The sequence below is a fragment of the Mugil cephalus genome, chromosome 13 (assembly GCF_022458985.1).
Source record: "Mugil cephalus isolate CIBA_MC_2020 chromosome 13, CIBA_Mcephalus_1.1, whole genome shotgun sequence".
Classification (NCBI taxonomy): domain Eukaryota; kingdom Metazoa; phylum Chordata; class Actinopteri; order Mugiliformes; family Mugilidae; genus Mugil; species Mugil cephalus.
Genome location: NC_061782.1, coordinates 9715861 through 9735224, shown reverse-complemented (window position 1 = coordinate 9735224; position 19364 = coordinate 9715861). Strand labels below are relative to the sequence as shown.

Genomic DNA, 19364 nt, shown 5'->3' with positions numbered 1-19364 from the left:
TAAATAGCATAGGATGGATGTGGAGAGACCTGTAATTCAGAAAATGACAAAAATACTTTTTGACAGTTTAATATGCATATGATTCATGTGAGATTCCCAGCTAGTTTTGCCATCAATCATTACCCCTAGGAATTTAATTCCATAAGCCCGTTCTATGTTAACACCCTTCATGTACACCCATGCTTGATTTTGAAGTCTGTTGTTACTAAATGGCATGCTGTTTTGTTGTTGTTGTTGTTGTTTTTGCTAAATAAAATTGAATTGAATTGAAAGATGGGTAGATCTTTTCTTTTTTTTTAATATCTATTAATGATTAAGGGTGCTATAAACCAGGAAAAGCATAACTGAATTACTATATATAGGGTGTCTTATCACTCTTGTGTTTTATGACGTATAGGTCATAATAGGTTGTGACCTTGGGTGTGGATCAGGCTTGTTCCAGTGCATCCCAGAGATTTTATTGTTTTAATTTGTTCCTAAACTGTTTGTGTGTCTGTGTGTGTAGGTGTGTGTATCTGCTGCCATCAAGGAGTGTCATTGCTCTGGGGGTGGGGGTGCCTGGTTTGGTCTAGGTGGGCTGTACATGTCTAAATAATATCCACATGAATTCCCAGAAGAATTGGAAGAAAACAGATCAGAAAAAAAATGGTACGTCATCCACATTGGTCGTCCTAAGGGTAATTAGAGGGTAAAATCTAAATCAAAACATGTTACGTCTGTTAAATGCAGTCGAGCTAAACCAACCACCCTTATGTTTGTCCTGACATATCTGTGCACTCGTTGTACCTTTTACCTTATAAGGCCAGTAATCTGCACCTCAGAGACAGATGGGTGAAAAATGTGGACAGGTTTGTTCTCCATATAAGGGTATCATGTGCCGCTCCCACTGATGACACCTGGAATTTCACCTGGGAAGGAAGAGCTCAAGCTGTTGAGGTAAACCAGCCAAACTAAAGCAGATGAAAACAGGAAAAGAAGACATGTTTGTGCTGTGTACGACAATGAAGCACGTATATCCATTGTGATTTCACGTGTAATATGATTAAATGCAAATGCTGAGGTTGCAGATGAAACTGTGTTACACCTGGGAAGAGGAGAGGGGAGGGGCGGGCCTGATTTTGGAGGTGTGCTCATCTACCACTGCTCCTCCTCCATGAGTCAACCTGCTCTCCTTCCTTATGACCCTTCAGCATTATAACTACTGCTGCCATTTTTTCTCTGCCGCCTGTATCCCTCACACATCAGAAGCAAAATGGTGAGTAGCTTTCACAAAGAATTTCTGCTGGATCTGCTTGTGCTCTGTCACCTAACAAGTCATGTGCGCTTTATGTGCTGCACAGGAGACGTCTAGTAAGAAATGATCTTAGTTTTTTTTTTTTTTTGTTAAGTGCCACTTCCTTATTCCAACAATAATTCTATAAGGAAATGTGTAAGCTTTGTGAATTTTGTTTGCCTAATGTGCACGTAAGACTTTCAGTCGATATTTCTTTGAGAAAAGGCTTTGCTGAATTGAAAGTAAAGTTTGGTGAATGGGTTTGTTCAAGGTGTGGTTTTGCCTCCAAAATGGTGGCAGCTTTGTTCGTGCTTCAAACTTGCAGAGAAAGAATCCCTCGGGGCGGCCTTTCTTGTGCTAACTTGTTCCACAATGACTGGAATGTGACAGAACTGAGGCCTTGAAAACTTATCAGGAAGCAACACCCGTGGTTTGTTACTACTTAAAAAGCGAGTTGAATATTTAAACATTTTACTGCCTGAGCAGTCCTTCACATCAGTTTAGTTTTGAACAGCTTCCTGTTTCTTCATTATTTAGTTCTCCTTTTCATCCAGAACCAAAGTACAAGTGCAGAATGGCTGCTGAAATATGAGCCAAGGCCCAAATCTTTTTTTTTTTCTTTTAAACGCTCAAACTGCAATATTTCCTCAATTTGGAGGGAAATGGATTACGCTTTGTGCTGAACTTAACAAATCCAATTCCGATGAAATAATATCTGACCTATCTGATTTTTGTCATAGAAAAGAGGTTTGTCTCGTTTTTTTTTTTTTTTTTTTTTTCTTACTTGTTCTAAACATGGGTTCGTGACATTTTCTCTACAGGCATCCGGAGTAAAAGTGAGCGACAAGGTGAAGGATATCATCAACGAAATGAAAGTCGTGAAGAGCGATGCTGACCAGAACGAGAGAATAAGAGTGGTGATATTTAAAATCAGCGACGGCCTAATCAATGTGGAGAACGACCAGATTTTCCGGGAAAAGGACCTGAAAGATGAGACAGACGTCTACAAGTTCTTCCTGAGCAAGCTGGCTCCTAAATCGTGCTGCTACTTGCTGTACGACTGCCACTTTGAAACCAAGGAAGCCAGCAAAAAAGAAGAACTGGTCTTTGTGATGTGGTAGGTCCTCGTCCACACTTGTGCATGCACACTCCTAGTAAAATGGTTTAAGAGCCATAGGTCTTCTGTGTGTGGAAATAAATGCATTATATTGAGCTGTTTCTGTAATTCCCCTTTTCCTTTAGGGCTCATGAATCTGCAACCATCAAAGAAAAAATGCAGTACGCTAGCTCGAAAGACTCTCTTAAGAAGGTCTTGTCAGGTAGGTTCAATGGCAGATTCTTGACTTTTTTTTTTTTTTTTTTTTTTTTTTTACTGGAACTTTTAATTCTTTAAAACACATTGACACACACCCATCTTTATACTGCTTTCATTTTGGGGGGAGACTTTTCTAGACAGTCTAGAGTTTGTGCTCAAAGATTTCCCCTCGTGTCTTCAACAGGCATCAAACACGAGCTGCAGATGACTGACCTATCGGATTACGGCACCAGGGAAGCTTTTGCAGAGAGAATGGGGAAAGGCGTAATCAGAGTGGAAGGCGTGGACGTGTCACGTTCATGATGAATTGAGCAACAAGCAAACCGTCTTTTCCCTGTTCAGTTATGCTAAATTTCAATGGATTCAAAATGGATGATGACAACGCTTCCATGTAGAGTTTGTTGTTTTCTTTTTTTGGATTGGTTCAACAAAGCTTCAGGGAAAGGGATGGGCTCTGGATGAAATTAGACTTCTATAAATCAATCCTCTAATATCTGTGCCATGCTAGATTCTGTAGTCACATCTGGCTCAGATTATGCTCTTTCATTTGACATTTAAATTTCTCAAATCGGTAGTGATATCTGTTCATGTACATAACTGTCATACTGTAAAATAACCAAAACAATGCCTTACCTGAGTTTACTAGCTCAAAATAGCAGGTTCTTCTGAGCATGTTTTCAACTTTATCAACACCTAAGAGTATAGGAGGTTCTTTTTACCAAAGAAAAAACAACAGCAAAAGTTTCACTTAAACTGCGGCAGTTTATTGTCAAATAAATCCAATGCAACCAGTTCCGTGCTGTTTTTTGTCTTTCCTTGTGATTTTACTAGTGTAGTGAAATGGTGTCGGTTTACTTGGTTAATGTAATTGGAAGCACTCCGTGTCCTAGCTGGGTGACATTAATTAATTGTTGATCAGTTTTGACATGTTTTTAAGCCTGACATTTTGATTTGGTTGAGTTTTGTTTTTGAAATCAGATGCAGGTGTTGCTGTTCATCACAAACATGTAGAAATGTAGTTAACTGCACCGTGACCAAGTTAGTCTGCATTCATACAGGTAACTCTGGCAACACGTTATTTATGGACTCAATGACACATGGGGCCACAAGCAAACCCGCCTACAGACTGCTACTCTCCTTAAATGGCTAAACATTTTACACCAAATACTTACTGACGTACAAACTACAGCAAACCAACAACTCTTAATGGTAATACGACGTTTAAATAAGCGTCTGCTTAGTATGACTTTAAAGCTAGGACACAACACGGCTAGCCTTTTCCTTTGCGGAGCCGCTAGCTTATCGCGAGATCCCACGACAAATCCCGTTCATTGTCCAAAGGGAGCGACAGCTTGTTCCTAGGCAACCTGTGGACGCTAAGTAATTTAATGGCGATAAAGACATAAAACGAAAAAAACAAACAAACACAAAGAACAATTAGAGTTTAAACTTGTTGGTTAGGAGGGTTTGTTGCCTTCAGAGAAAAAGATGAAATCTAGCCGAATCCACAGCTAACTGTAGCTTACATTAGCTTTCACCAACAAAGTTTTGGTGTTGAAACTATTTCTGTACTGTTTTGTGCTGCTGCTTATAACACAATTCTTCCAAAGCAAGAATGTCTATGTCTCATCTAATTAAATTTAATTGAATGTTTGTGCACTAATTTTCCAGTTCATTGGTAACCTTTTCTTTGGCAACTTGTCTTCATGTTACATAATACAATCTACTGCCGGTTAAAATTATTCCAAAAGCAGGAAGCCCTTTAGAAAGCTGTGCATATGCACCACATAACCTAACCCAGGCTATAGTTACCAAATGAGGCCAAGAGCACAGCGTCAGAGCGGGTAATTTATGCTCTTAAGATTCTGACCAAATAAGGAACCACACAGATATTTTGCAGCGACGACTCCTCCCACTACGATTTGAGGAAGATCACACTATCCGTGTGCGTCACTTCCGTCTCTCAGAAATGTGTTTCAAACCTCAGCCAATGAAACAATAAAGGATCAAAATCTAAATGCGCCCACAACAGAAAGGCTTTGTTTCATATAGCAAGTTACACTAATTCAATTTAAATAAATTGCTTTGTTTTTTTAATTGTTTTTTTCAAGTGGCCTCTGTATTTTGTCTTTGTATGGCAGGTAGAGATGAGTCCAGAGACAGACCCATGCATTGCATTTGAGTCATCTCACAATCTGATTTCATCTTGCAATACATTTCCTGGTGCCTTTCTGCTCTACGGTAACTACTGATGCAAGCGGAGCTTTAAGAAAATGCAGTGCGAACTAAATGTCCTCCATTTTGCTGTACGAGAGCCTCCACTGTGAGGATGTCACCGTGTCGCAATACTTCCTGTTCGAGGGCAGGACTGTTCCACACAGCAGAAATGTGCCTTTTTTTTTTTTAAAACAGCGTTTCACCCTCGCAGAATGGTTCATGTGTTCAACTGGGTAATAGTCGTGAGCCAACTGTGTTAAGTCATGAGACATGAGAGTGTGACTCACACCGGATCCGAAACCATGTCAAAATACAACAGCCAAATTTACTTTGCTTCCTGGATGCAGTTTTTTTTGCCGTTATAGCGACGCACAAAGTGAACAGGACCACGTAATGCTACACACTGTAGTTTATTCATTCATACAAATTCATATTTGTTGTGTGTTGTTGGCAGCTGGCTACAGAGGAAAGCAGGCCCTGAAGGAACTGAATCCATTAACCATAAAAATGTTCCCATCATTCAACCACATAGAAAAGACAACAAAACAAAGTAATTGCACAGGCTGATGTACGTTTGACGTACAATCGGTTTCCCTTTTAACACTGAACTATGAGGAAATGTTTGGAATATAAGGCAGGGGAGATAAATAACTTCTGACATAGCCAGAATCGTTGATGGAATGTGGGTTTCAGTAAAGATCGCAGCAGAACTCCCTCCTCTAATCATAGTTTGAAATGTTCATAATACTCAAGTCCTACAGTTGCAAGAAATGCAATCAACTACAAGGAAAAAAAAAATAATTTGGGAATGCATAAGTATGGTAATCATAAGGCATATTTGGCAGTTTTTTTGTGTAGTGTCTGTAGTGAAGTCCTTCTCAGACGGACGTCCCTTCCTTCAGTTCAACGTACTCTCCCTTAAAAAAAGAAAAAGAGAAATATGATAGAAATTAGTGTCAAAATAATGAAGCTCGTTAAAATCATCTGAGATTAGGTATGCGTCAGCTGTCTCACCTTGCCATCCAGGTGCTCCTGTAGTGTTCTCACTGTGTCTCTCTCTTTGGTCAGCTGCTCCTGAGTGGCTTTAAGAAGCTGCTGGAGCTTGGTGGCCGCCTGGCCCAGGTCATTGGACAGCTTCTTCTCCTTCTCCAGGCGCTCCTGTTACAAAAAGCAACAACTAATAACTACTAAAGTCTGTATGGAAACGTTTTTTTTTGTTTTGTTTTTTTTTTTAGAGAAAAATCAAACACAAACTAAGTGAATGACTCATTGTTACTGAATAGATGGATATTTTATTTATCCCGAAGGACATTCGGCGTCTAGTAGCTTCATCACATAGAAACATTTGCCGATATGAAAGATATTCAAGTTTTATATACAGTATAATGCCGTGTTAAAATCGCATTCTTCTCACTTCAGGCAAAGATGGACAGTTATTTTCATGCTTCGGGTAAATAATAACAGAGGAACAACAGTCACAGTGGGGATGATGGAGCCTGAAGCTTGTGCATATTTGCCTGTGCCTGTCAGATGGGACGGTCTTAGGACAGATGTGGAAGACAGCTGTTTTTTTTTCCTCACATTTTTTGGTCTTTAAAGTTTATTTTTCCCCCCACGGTGTCAATAGTCCCCCACGGACCGGAGAAAAAGGACAATGTGAAATAAATTAAACTGAATCGAAACTCTAACCTACTCTAATTCCACAGTTTGGGAAAAAAATAAGCTTTTAAGGTGTCAACTATTTTAAATAGATAATTCTTGTTTATTTATATACAATGTACTGTGTCCATTTAACTTTTCCTTACTAAATTGCACTGCAAACACTGTTATCTTAACACACCTTGAGCTCAGTTACATCTTCATTGTCAGACTGCGGAGTCTCTGCAGATTCCTTTAAAAGATCCAGCTGAGCTTGAAGTTCTGCAATAGTGCTCTGCGCCTGGAAGGTGACAAACCAAACACACACACACACACACACACGTTATCCACTTAGTAACCCAATGATGTGAAAAGAATACACAGAGTGCAGAGATAATGGCTGCTACCTGCTCGATCTCTTCTGTGAGCTGCTGCCTTTGAGCCACCTCCCCGTGCAAATTCTCTGTTGTTTGAATAAACTCTTTCTGGACCTGACATCAGGGGAAAAAAACAAACACACACATTATGAATACGCATACACACACACGCGGACTAATGGCTATCATGTACGTGTGTATGCAAACAGGGTTCTGTCAAAGCAGCGGCGATGAGCACACACCCACCCGCTCTCTCTCTCTCTCTCACACACAAACAGAAGCTGCTTGACCTGTGCAGTTAGTTTCCTCTCGCTCGATTTCAGGTGAAAGGGCACAAAGTTTCTAGGCTGTTAGGAATCGTACAAACAAATCTCTATGAACAAAGGGGAGGTGAGCATGCTGACTAACTTGAGAAACAGCAGTGGTAAGAGTTAGGACCGCGCAGTCAATGCAAACAGTGGTTAGCATAAACAGCCGCTCTGTCGGAGGAGACCTGGACAGACTGGAAATATGACACTCCTTTAACAGAGTCATCCCGGTATCCGTGTTCTGTGGCCACATCCTTTCAGTTAAGAACGTGGATGGAACCAGATGTGCCAGATCAAAATAAACTTAAATGTATCTTCTGTGTGCTCGATTGAGAATTAATTAAAAATATATGGTAATAAAAGGATGGACGTGTCCCACACAGACTGTCCAGTGCTCTCCGAGAGGAAGTGAAGGGTGCCCTACGACCTCTGCACCCTGACCTGACTGGGTTGGGCCTCAGCTGGGCCATTCTGTTCTCGCTGAGCCCGCACCGTGATCTCGCCCAGCTGCTCTCTGACCTGAAACAGGAAGCCGTCGCCAGTCACTGGTTATGCAACTACCGTCCACGAATCCCTTTTGTGTTCACACGTCACGGCCACCTCGCCAAGCTGGTTCAGTACGTGTTACCGAAGGGATTTTCACAAATTCCTTGTCATACAACAATGTCATGAAAAGTCATCCCTCCCGCACACCTGAGTCGCTCTGTGCGTATTACTGTTTGGAAGCTGGGTAAAGTGGGTTGTGTCTGTAAAGTCACCTGTTCGAGCTCCTCCTTGAGGGCCTTGGCCTCCTCCTGGGCCGCATCCAGCTGGCTCTGACGCTCAGACAGCTGCAGCTTCAGCTGAACACACAGCACGACATAAGAAGAAACAGATGTTGGACAAGGAAGTCTAAAAAAAAGCAGTCCTAAAATACATACAATATCTTTCAAGGATTTTATGCAGAACACATAAAAGCAGTGTTGTATTCTTTGTGGGATGCAAACTTTGCTAACTCAATCAGTATAGAAAGCTAGAAATGTGCCCCAGGATGAATTGTTAATCTCCATTCTCAAAGGCGAAACACAGCAAATGAAAAGCACAACAAACATAAACCACCGATTTATGCAATGTAGCAATATCATTCATGGCAAACAAATATAACAAAGAGAGTTAAGTATCACTTGATGTTAAAATCTAACACAACAAACTAAACTGTATTGAGCCTGCTGTAGATTTGCGCTGCTTGTGTACCTGCTCCAGCTCCTCTGAGGCCAAATGGTTGTCTGACTGCTTCTCCAGCTGGGCTTCCAGAAGCATCATCTGCTCCTTCATCTGCAGGGAGGAAGAAGAAGAACAAGGGGGGAAACAAAAACATTTTAACCTGAGAGCGTTCCCTGAGAGATGGTTGTATGCGAGAGTGAGAAATATCCCCACCTGTCCTACACTTTGGTTTTCTGTCTCCAGCTCGCTGACTTTCTGCAAAGCCTGGAAACATGACAAGAGTTTTGTAACGACTATAAGGGAACCTGGTGACAACAGTTTAAAGCGATTCCCCAGACTTTAAGTATAACTTACCTCCTTCAGCTGCTCCTCCGTGTTAGCCATCTTGGCTTTCCATACCAGCTCTTCCTCCTCCACGCTCTTCTGCAGATGTTTCAGCATTCCTTCCTAAAAGAAAATGGAAGCAGATGGAAATGTGTAAACTAACCCCATAATCTACAACCCTACTGTTATTTCCGTCGCTTACCGTTTCGGCTAGAACCGATCTGTACTGTTCACATTCAGCCTGCAGAGAGCCATGGCTCTCCTCCGCTTCCTTCAGCTTCTCGAGCAGCTCCTGAAACAAAACAAACCCACTCAGGCCTTCTTCTGCCAAGATAATTCGAACCAGTGTCGTGTAATAAAATAAAACTGTGTCTTACTGTGCTTGACGGAGACTGCTGGCTCTCCTGGCTGAGGGCCCCCTGAGCTTTCTGCGTAAATATTTGTAACCAGTTGGACTAAACGAGGAGAAAAGCAGAGAGGAATGATTCATTTTTTTTAATTACAGTCAGAATAAGTAATAATTCACTCCTCCTCTTGTGAAATCCCCGTTTTTTTCCCCTTACCTGCTCTGTCTCTACAGGTATCTGTGGGAAGAGTGTCTGGAGAGTTTCTTTGGTTTCAGTTTGAAAAGCAGCCAAAGACTTCTGTTAAGGCAACGGGTGACATAATCAATAAGGCGATTAACAGGAAAGTGGTCTCTACTGATAAGCCACTTGCGCGTAAAAAGACTCTTACTGCATCAGTGGCCGTCTTTTCTTTTGCTTCTCTGAGTTCCTCTTGTAGTGATGTGACCAAGGCATCCTTCTCAGTCACACTAGCAACGACCACAACAAAACGACAAAACAGAGACCCGAATGACAAACCTGATCATGTATGATATTTCATATGCCAGGTTCATTTACCTGGACCGCCAGTAAATTATGTATTAGCTTCGGGGATGAATGTGCAGTCTATTACCTGGTCTGTAGTTGTGCGAGTTCCGTGGAGCCATCTAGCTGCTGAAATAGAAAGTGCATGCAAATATGTCACTGAGGCAATGTTTTTTTAATCTGCAGGCGCTGCTCTGCAAGTACAATCATGCACATCGACAAATAAAGGTGGATGCTTACTGGTGTGTTCTTAAGTTGCACCATTTCTTCTTTGAGGCTTTTGAGTTCATCCTGAAGCGAAGTGATAACGCCGGCATCCTCGCTAAAGGATCATTTAGAAACAAGATGGTATAAATAATTAGGACGCGTGAAGCAAGACTCCAAGATTAGAGCAGAGGAGGTGGATCGTAAAAGGCATCATACCTCTTGTTCCTTTGCTCGAGCTCAAGAATAGTGTTCTCCTGTTGGAACAACAGATTAGTTTTCATCACTGTAAGGACATTTTTTGCTTAAGTCTTCTTGGATAACTGAAAGGTGATACTATTTGGTGACAGATTTATGAAGACTTACAGCAGATTCCTGCTTTGCCTGCAGCTGCTTCAGTTCCTCGTGAAGTGTGCTCAGCTGGCTGTCTTTCTCCTGGAGGCTGCAAAAAGATGGCACAGTATTTACATAAGTAAATGAAATGGATCAGGGTCTACAAACTGTTTCTCAAGAAAGGATGATCAAACTAACTCACCTGAGCTTAAGATGTTCCAGCTCAGCAGTATTCGCCTGGTGAATCACAAAGAGCAAACATCCTTAGGGGCGGATATACGAGACAAGTTTTCAATTTCAGACAAGTCAAACTGGAGACAAATGTTTTACCTGTTGGTCGTTATCCTCCTTTTTGTTCTGACTGGCCTCCAACAGTGAGTTGATGGATGCCACTTGCTGGACAAGCTGGCCTTTCTCTGCCTGTGTCTCCTCCAGCTGCTTGGTGAGTGCGTCCACCTGAGCCGAGCGCTCCTTGATCTCAGCTTCCAATTTCCCAATGTGCACTTGGAAGTCTGCCAGAAAAACGCCATCGCAGTCTCAGTTGCAATTCACATTTAAATGTTTTCGTATCAAAATGCATCCGTTCACCATTAAGACCTCGTTCACCCATTCTGACCTGTGGCTGTGCTGCTGTCCTGTTGGGCCTTGTCCAGAGTGGCCTGCAGGTTCCCGTTTCTGCTCTGCGTCGTTCTCAGCTCCTCACACACCTCCTCCAGTCTCCTCTGCAGCGCCTGCTCGCTCTCTGCGTGGCTGGTCTGAGAAAGAAATCGATCAAAATACAAAATGTGAGAACAGCAGGGGGCAGCAAAGCCTTGCGCAATTATCAAACTTGGAAAGGCACAAGCTGTGCCTCAGATTCTGCACAATTAGAGACAAAAATGAAAGAATATTCAAAGACAACCCACCTATGGGACAACAAGAAAACAGATATTTTTATAATCACGATCAAATCTTTTTAAGGAAGTGTCTTGTAGGAACTGCTTTTGAACTTGAGGCGATTTTAAGCTGATGAGCCCACCTGTGTCTAAATGATGAATTTAATAAAAGAATACGAATGCTGGTGATGATGAGAGAAAAACATCTCCCAGCTGGTCTACAGTAGGCTGATTTACGGGCCCAGCCATTGCATAACATGTTGCTGCTGGGAAGAATGTAAGTAAATGATTAAACCGACTGAGCACTTGATTTTGAAGTGATGACTCACTTGCTCCACATTTCCAAAATTAGTTCAGACCAACAGCATTCCATTAGTGGGAATCTGTGTGGTCCGATAGCACACGATAGCAGCAGCTTAACACTGCGAGGCAGAGAAAGAACTGCTTCCTGTCTCAAAGTCACGTGTCGTAAATAGCGTCAGACGGTTCCTGTATTTTTACTGCCAATTACAGCAGGCTGCGGAGGAGAGATGCTTGGACACGTACACATTCCAGCTGGTGCTGAGAAGCTTTTTTCCCTGCAGCCCTATTATTGTGTGGCTGCATTCCAGCCTAGCCCTGGGCTCTGTGATTACAAGGCAATTAAAACTACCCATACCATTAGAGGGTAGGGGGATAGGTGGGAAAGGTCTAGGCTTGCATTCTGTGCAACCAACCAGCTGCTGGAACAAAAGAAATGTTTTTATGGGCTAGAATGAGTTCAGCTCCACTTGGAACTATCATTAATGTACATATTCATATAAATATAGTTATATAAATTTATAATATATTTATCTTAAATTTAAATATTATATATATATATATATATATATATATATAGATAAAAACATAGTGGAGGTGTCCCAAAACGGCAGGCGGACCTGTAGCAGTGCAAGCTGCTTCTCAGTAGCGGAGACCTTTGCCTCCAGGCCCTTCCTGACGTGCTCATCAGCATGCAGACTTTCTGTCTTCTCTCCCAGCTCCTTGGTTAACTTTGCACATTCCTGACGCAGCTTGGCCAGTTCGGCATTTTGTCTGACAATGAAAGAGAGAATGTAAGACAAGGGGATAAAAAGTCAGGATATAGGGTCCACAAACAAATGCCAACACTCCACATCATACTGATTTTAAACTGTCATTGTGGATGCTTGGTACTGTATCATGGACAAAGACTCACTTGCTCTCAGCTTGACTAGTAGCTTGGTTGAGAGCATCGCGCAGGATGGTGTTTTCCTGCTGTAGACGAGCAAGTTGGGCATTGGGGCCTTTTTCCAGTTGGTCCTGCAGGCTCAGTATCTGGAATCATTTTAAAATGTTGTCATGAATAAACTCGCAATTGTACCTCTGACTGATGGTTACACAACGCTCAAGAATACTGTATTACTGTGTAAAACAAATGTGTGTTCACTTCCAAGCGAATGTTGGGGACAATGCTGATTTTAATTACTTGTAGAACCGACCTTAGCATTGAGCCTCTGGGTCTGGGCCACATGGTCCTGGTAGCTGGCCTGCATGCGAGCCTGCAGAGCAATCATTTCTTGTTCTCTCTTACTCAGCTGAGAACTCAGTCTCGTCTCCACGCTGGCCACCTTGGACTTCTCAGCAGACAGCTCCTGATTTAAAAAAAAAAACAAAAAAAAATAAATCAGACAGACAGTGCAGTCAGAGACTAAATTCACCCTCAATGTAAAGTGTTTGCGGCCAAACAGTCGCTTCAGAGTGAAATATCTCCATCCTTTATCTGAGGATGTTTTGACTTTACATCTAGTGCCATCAGGGTGACCCAGCTTTCATTACGACGTGACAGGTTCCACTTTATAGCATCAGCAAATTTACGTGTTTGTGTTGTTACGAGGTTTATCTCTGTTATAATTTCTGCCTCACAGAAAGTAAGGAAAATTGATTCTCATCCACGTAAAGCATGTTAGAGTCTCTCAGGGCTATAGAGGAGAATGTGCTGTGGCAGATTTGACACAGTTTTTGAGACGTGTCTAACCTTTGTGAGGTCCCTCAGACGGTTCTTCACAATTGAAGCGTCCTCTTGTTCTGTCGCCAGCTGTTTCTCCCTCTCCTCCAGCTGTTTCTTCAGCATTGCAACTGGGTCTCCTTTTTGAGTGGCCTAAAAACACAAAGAAGGGGAAAAAAAAAAAGAATGAATCTCTTCTCAAGTCTTAGAGAACTACAGGTCCCCGTGTCATTTTTTTTCCCCATCACTGACTGCAGCGTCTCATACCATATGCCAGGTGTCCTGAATGATGCCAACTTTCTCAGACAGAATCTCGATGAGCCTGTGAGCTTCTCCCTCACTGAACACCATGCTTTTGATGGTGGACACCAGAGACTTGTACGGCAGGTAGAGCGGAGCATCGGCAGAATCCACGACCACCACTGAAGAGGCAAAACATAACATAATACAGTGGAGTGAGAACAAGCGTTTTGAATTTACTACATTGTTTAAAACAAAATCAGGCAGTTGTGAAAGTTTGACTGAGATGATTGAATCCTCACATCCTGGATGAGGTTGTGACTCTAGACCCCTTTGGGTCCGGGGCCCCGGGCAGTTTCAGATGGCAAAATTAAGGGGCATTGCGGCACCAGGCGGAGACAAGCCTCAGGCCACGGAGAAAGCCTCCCCTCCTCTCCCTATCTACTCATTGTCAGTGGCACTGAGAGGCTTTGTCAGCTAACAAAACAGGGCAACAGTGTTTGGACAAGCTGGCGTGCTCTATGCCCTCCGGAGCAGAGTGCCAGACATTACCCACCGCTGCCATTGGCACTACTTTCCACGGGAACACAGCTAGAAGTTCATCAGTACTGACAAGTTATTCCTGCCTTAGACTGTGAGAGTGTGTGTAATGCAACTGTGCAGACATGCCTTCATTCCCACTTTCAAAGTCTGAATTCAGACATCAGTGTTATGGCTAATGCAGTTCCTGCCCTGGAAAACTATTTACATTAGTTCAAAGGAGAAGGCTAATTTTAGCAATGGCTTCTGATCTTTGATGAGGGTGGTTTATCAGGCCGACTGCGTGTCATGCATAATGGCAGTCCAAGGATATATCTGTGTCAAAGCGATTAACAAAAATAAAGAATTGGCTTCATCATCTTTTTTAGTTTAACCAACAGTAAAAAAAAAAAAAAAAAAATGCTGACGTGCAGACAGATAAGCAACTACGGCGTAGAGCTGTGGTCTGGTTTTGTGGCGTAGTGGTCACACTTGAAACTGCAGGCCAAGCACAGGAGATGCATTACTCTCTTCACATGTGAGATTGTTTGCAGATTTACAAATTTTGCTTTTAATAACCATTTCCAAACTATAAAAAAATGAAAATAATAAACACATGTATTCTGTTGATATGTTTCTCATCCCTGCTTACCAGGCTCGGCCTTTTTCTTGGAAGCTTTCTTCTTGGGCTCTTGTGCTTTCGCTGCAGCAGCAGGGGCCTGCTGAGATCCCACTGGAGGCACGGCCATGACTGGGACATCTTTAGTGACAGCCTCCAAGACTGGGGTAGTCTTGGACTTGGCTGGAGCCGACTTGGCTGGTGCAGGGGCAGACTTGGCTGGTGCGGGGCCCGACTTGGCTGGTGCAGGAGCAGATTTGGCTGGTGCAGGGGCAGATTTGGATGCAGCAGTCGCAGACTTAGCTGATGCAGGAGCAGCAGCAGGGGCAGATTTGGTGGCAGCATTAGCAGACTTAGCTGACGCTGGGGCAGGAGCAGACTTAGCGGAGGCAGGGGCAGACTTAGCGGAGGCAGGGGCAGACTTGACCGGGGCAGGTGCAGGGGATGGGGCGGCTGCTTTAGTTGGGGCGGCCACAGGAGCCTGGGTCACTGGAGGAGCTGCAGAGGACTTGACGGGTGCAGGAGCAGACGCAGGTGGAGCAGGCCGGGAAGAGGCCGGCTCAACCTTCGCCACCTTCTTCTTCTTCTTGTCCTTAGGTGAGGGTGCAGGAGAGGGCTCTGCAACGGGGCTCGGTTCAGCAGCAGTCTTGGGCTGCGGCTCTGCCGCCACCGGAGCTGCAGTTGATTTAACCTCAGGAACAGGGTCGGGAACTGGAGCAGGAGCAGCGGCTACAACTGGGGCAGCGGCAGGCTCAATAACTGTGTCAACTTCAGCGTCAGCAGCCTCTTCAGTTTTCTCCTGCTCCGGGATCTTTCCATTGGGCTTCTCTTCTTTCTTCTTTCCACGGCTCTTCTTCTCAGACACTTTGTCCTTCTTCTTTTTGTCAGAGCGCACAGACTGCATCTTACCCAACTCTCTGCGTTGTTTGGCCAGGGCCTCCTCGTAAGAGGTCTCCTTCATGGAGAAGGTGGAGACAAGGGCAATCCCGACAGCGGAGATTACCATGAATCCACCAAACACCATAATTCCTAGGGTCTGGGGGTCGTAGATATCCATTGTTGAATCTTAGTGAATCTACAGAGAGAATAGAGTTTGTCAGCACGCAAACTACACAAATATTTTTTTTCTTAACCTCGAACCATGCTGAAGTTCATACTATTAATCAGAATAGACCCACACTGTAATGCTAACAGTTTTTCTCTGTGCACAGCAAAAGATAACTGGCCACAGCTGGATTACCACAGCAGCTGATGTGACTGAATTGTGATTTATGCCGCAAGGAGCTTTTGCCTTCAGTCGCCTCAAGGTGTCACTGTTCTCCCTAAAATTGAGGTTGGCTACATACTGTGGGGCAAAAATTTGCCCCAGACCCAGTTGTGATACAGTTTATACATATGTCTCATCCTCGGGCAAAAACAAATGTGCTTGAATAACTTTGGATAACATTATGAAAATCTTTTTTTTTTTTTTGCCACCGAAAGAAAAAAAACAGTCAAGAATGAGTTACAAATGAAAAGCAAACGCACTAAAAATATTTCTGAAACAATACATTGTTACTATTAAAACTATTTTAAAAATACACCTACAACGCTGTTTAATTCTTAAGAATTTAAAGTAGCCCAAACCCCAGAGGTAAAAGTGGTTAGGGGCAAGAATAGATAAAATACACAGAAACCGGCTGGTGGTTAGTGTTAATTTCCTGCCCTGGAAAAACATCCCTTAAAGGGTATTTCAACTATCTCTCTAAAGCTCTTCCAGCCGTGTCACAAACCAGTGTGTTTAGCCTGCAGGGTCGGAAAGTTGGCTGAAAGCAGACCGTAGCTTAGGGACGCACAAGCACTGTCTTTGATTTATTCTCGCAGCACTGAGTTATACTTTATTTAGAATGCATATCAGGAAAATATATAAATGGAAAACACTGTGGAGGTTTATAGTTTAAAAACAACAATAAATGTGACATGGTGGCAGGAAACTGCTGGGCTATTTTGCTGTAATCAAATCAAAAGTCCAGAGTCCTTGTTCATTGCAGGGTCTAAAAGCTAGGGAGGAACAGGGGAAGAGATTGCCCTGCCTCCAAATCTGAGATGTCACACGTCAGTGCATCTCCACTCAGACTTAAGAGGAGGACCTCAAGTAGAAAAAAAAAAGAAACAAACTCGTGGAGACTTTCTGGGGATGAAAGTGCTTCTCAAGGTCCATAAAAGATCCGACTATAAGAGGAAACTTACTGGAGTGTGGCCGTAATAAACTGTATATCAGCGACGTTTAAAATATCATACGTGGACATGGGAATTCCTGCAGTGGGACGGACATTAAAGTAGTCTTCAGCTAAAACAAAGGTCTGAATTTTATAAGGCCACGAAGGTTATAAAAAAGTTGTAAAGGTTTAGAGAAAACAAATACTTTTTTTATTAGTTGAAGTGAAAGCCAAATCACCCGGTTTATACTTGGCTCTTTCATGAACGCATTGTTTCCAATAACTTTTTTTTTTTCCACCAAGACAGTTTATTCCATAGGAAGATAACGGTAAAACCACACCGTGACCACAAGAGAAGAAAAGCTTCAAGGTTCACAAGAAATTAAAAATAGAATAAAAAAATGTATTAATCAAAAACGATCATAATCAATCAAATGCGGTTCGACGCTTAATAACATTTTAAGTTATGTGCTTTTTATCATAACTTCCCAGCTAGCATTACTGCTAATACTGTGAATCAATGAACTTGGCTAACGTCCTGCTCACTAAGTCACAGTCCGCGGCTACAAAAACCTGAAATGAAACCGCAACTTACATGACAGGCGAGGAAAAATGTCAAAATGTTTTTTTGGATAACTTTAACGGGTGTCTTTCTGTACTAGTAGTTCCCTCAGGGGGTAGCGGTAGATAGCTTCCCGATGCTAGCTACCGTTGGCTCAATGAATAAAAAAAGAAATCCGAGAATCCCACATTTACTTACCCCGCTGCTGATAAAAAGCTGCGTCTGCTTGCGTGAAAATGGATGGACTGAGTCCAAAGAAAAAAAAAGCTATGAGTTACAGATGAAATGACTCTTTTGCGAAGCTTCCTATATATCCAGATATCTGGCTAAGTCGCTTTTTTCCAGTGCTCTCCCCCTCACTCCGCTGGAGGATCCGTGGTCTGAAGTCGTGGCACTTCGAGCTGGCTAGACGTGCTGGCCCCGTGCCCCACATAGCTGCCATAAACCCAGGAGCCTTCTGATTGGCTGGACGGCGCAAAAGCCGGAAGTGGGGTTGCTGGGGGTTGTAGTCTTCTTCGAGGTTCGGAAGTACAGCTGGACAGTTCTCAGTGAAACAAAAGCGATTTGTTTGACACGGAGACCTACTAAGAACTTTTAATAAACCAAAGAACTGATATAAATGTGTTTAAGTGTGCTCATGAGTGACGTTATAAATTTCAAAGGCAATATTTTTTTTTTCGTTGTTGCACGTACAGGGAGTACTTTTAGCACAAAACTACAACCATCATTAGTTTTTCCCTTTATTCGGTTCAAAATCAGATTATTTCACAACGTCTACTAGTACCATATAATAATATTACGGTTAGTCATATTTGAACGTGTTTGGAAAACAAGAAAAAAAAAATAGCAAGTACAAGGTGTTTTTATTGATATTGTAAAATATATACATATATTTAACGTTATATTACCTTGTTTTGCACTGCCTCTTTGGAGCTGAATGATTTTTTTAGACAGAGAAATATTTTATTGTGACTGCACTGTTCTGTTACATGGAAAAATGAATACTCACATCTGCAGCATTTCCCACATTTCTCCTAATTTTATCCTACTGCTACATTATATACACAAGACGAAACATGCATCCTAATAAGAGAACCCTGCACTAAATCCCCACTTCATGAATGGGATAATATTCAGTTTATGCTGAAACAGCATGATTTTATCTTCTTGTTATTTTCTGTAATGTAGCCTACAGCCCTAAAATGATGAAAATAATAGAAGCAAACTTTTAAGCGAACGTTGAGTCCCACAACATTCACAAAGCTAAGATTTAATGCTGGATTGTTATGTTATAATGCATAAGTTTTCAGCGGTGCACCTAGCAAACTGATAAGTGACTGTGTGTGGTCACTTTGGAAACTGCTTTATTTCCTCTCAAGTGTCGTAGTAGTGGTCGGGCAATACTTCTTGCATGGTGCAAACTCGAAATAGCATTTTTTATCTCTGATGCCCAAATGCGAAAACAATACAAGGATTGTTTTTTATTTTTTACAAGCAATGATACGGGCATCTCCCAGAAGTTATCATCAGCCGCCACACCTGCTAAATGTGCAGCAACACCTACAAGGTGCCGGATAACATTGTTAGCACATAGTGACGTTCAGAGTCTTACAATCACTTTTGGAAATCTCATTCACCGCACCTTCTTTTGTTTCAACACCCAAAATGATACAGAATTAATACGATGCCTTGTACAATATCAAGGCTTGAATGTGCCACTGTATATTATTAATTCATTACTGTGAGATCATGGTCGTCAGTTCAAAGTTGTTTCACTGCACCAGCAAAGGAACATTTTGTCTGCCCACACTCCGGGTTAGCCAACTGAAAACGTCGTTTGTATAAGGTTCCTTTCCACAACCTCTCCTCGAGCTGCTTAATTATACAGTTTAAATGGAGGCTCTTCTTGAGATTGTTCTTGTCAGCTTTCTGCAAACAGAACATTGCATTACTCAAGAAAAAAACAAAAAACAAACAAACAATAAAATAGATCAAACATTTGGGGGAAATAAAAAAGGGAAGACTCTTAGCACCTTCCAATAAGTACTTAATAAAGTCATTTTTCAGATAGATACAACCTACAGTTACAAAGTATAGCCTTTATCTGGGCCACAAGAGTATCACAACCTACAGACAGTTTTCGTTGATTTGCATTTCTGCTCTATCTGATGCGTGGCATTTTCACTCCCTTTACTCACACAGCTACCGAAAGATAAGTCTTGGCCAGATGTGCTCACTAAAGCTCTCAGAGGCCTTTGGATAGCAGACGATAACTACACTTCTAC

At 42.3% G+C, this 19364-nt stretch overlaps 2 protein-coding genes across 3 annotated transcripts; one reads left to right on the top strand and one right to left on the bottom strand.

Moving 5' to 3' along the window:
• Window positions 1–1172: 1172 nt before the first annotated feature.
• Window positions 1173–3380, top strand: cfl1l (cofilin 1 (non-muscle), like). Its single transcript, XM_047602685.1, has 4 exons — window positions 1173–1255; window positions 2095–2390; window positions 2516–2592; window positions 2773–3380. Exons 1-4 carry the CDS (start codon window positions 1253–1255, stop codon window positions 2889–2891), a joined length of 495 nt encoding a protein of 164 aa, XP_047458641.1. The 5' UTR covers window positions 1173–1252; the 3' UTR covers window positions 2892–3380.
• Window positions 3381–5199: 1819 nt separating this feature from the next.
• On the bottom strand, window positions 5200–17488 carry rrbp1a (ribosome binding protein 1a). Of its 2 annotated transcripts, XM_047602682.1 has the most exons (27): window positions 17278–17487; window positions 14353–15394; window positions 13209–13363; window positions 12972–13094; window positions 12436–12588; window positions 12153–12271; window positions 11857–12010; window positions 10678–10816; window positions 10392–10573; window positions 10264–10298; window positions 10095–10170; window positions 9948–9985; window positions 9765–9846; window positions 9613–9653; window positions 9391–9469; window positions 9219–9299; window positions 9033–9110; window positions 8858–8947; window positions 8686–8778; window positions 8545–8595; window positions 8362–8442; window positions 7887–7970; window positions 7570–7647; window positions 6851–6934; window positions 6646–6744; window positions 5820–5963; window positions 5200–5722 (listed from the first exon to the last, which is right to left on the bottom strand). In XM_047602682.1, the coding sequence occupies exons 2-27, from the start codon at window positions 15374–15376 to the stop codon at window positions 5684–5686; spliced, it is 3402 nt and encodes a 1133-aa protein (XP_047458638.1). In that variant the 5' UTR covers window positions 15377–15394; window positions 17278–17487; the 3' UTR covers window positions 5200–5683. The 2 variants fall into 2 exon arrangements, with proteins under 2 accessions (XP_047458638.1, XP_047458640.1); XM_047602684.1 differs by lacking the exon at window positions 7570–7647 and having other exon boundaries at window positions 17278–17488.
• Window positions 17489–19364: the final 1876 nt, after the last annotated feature.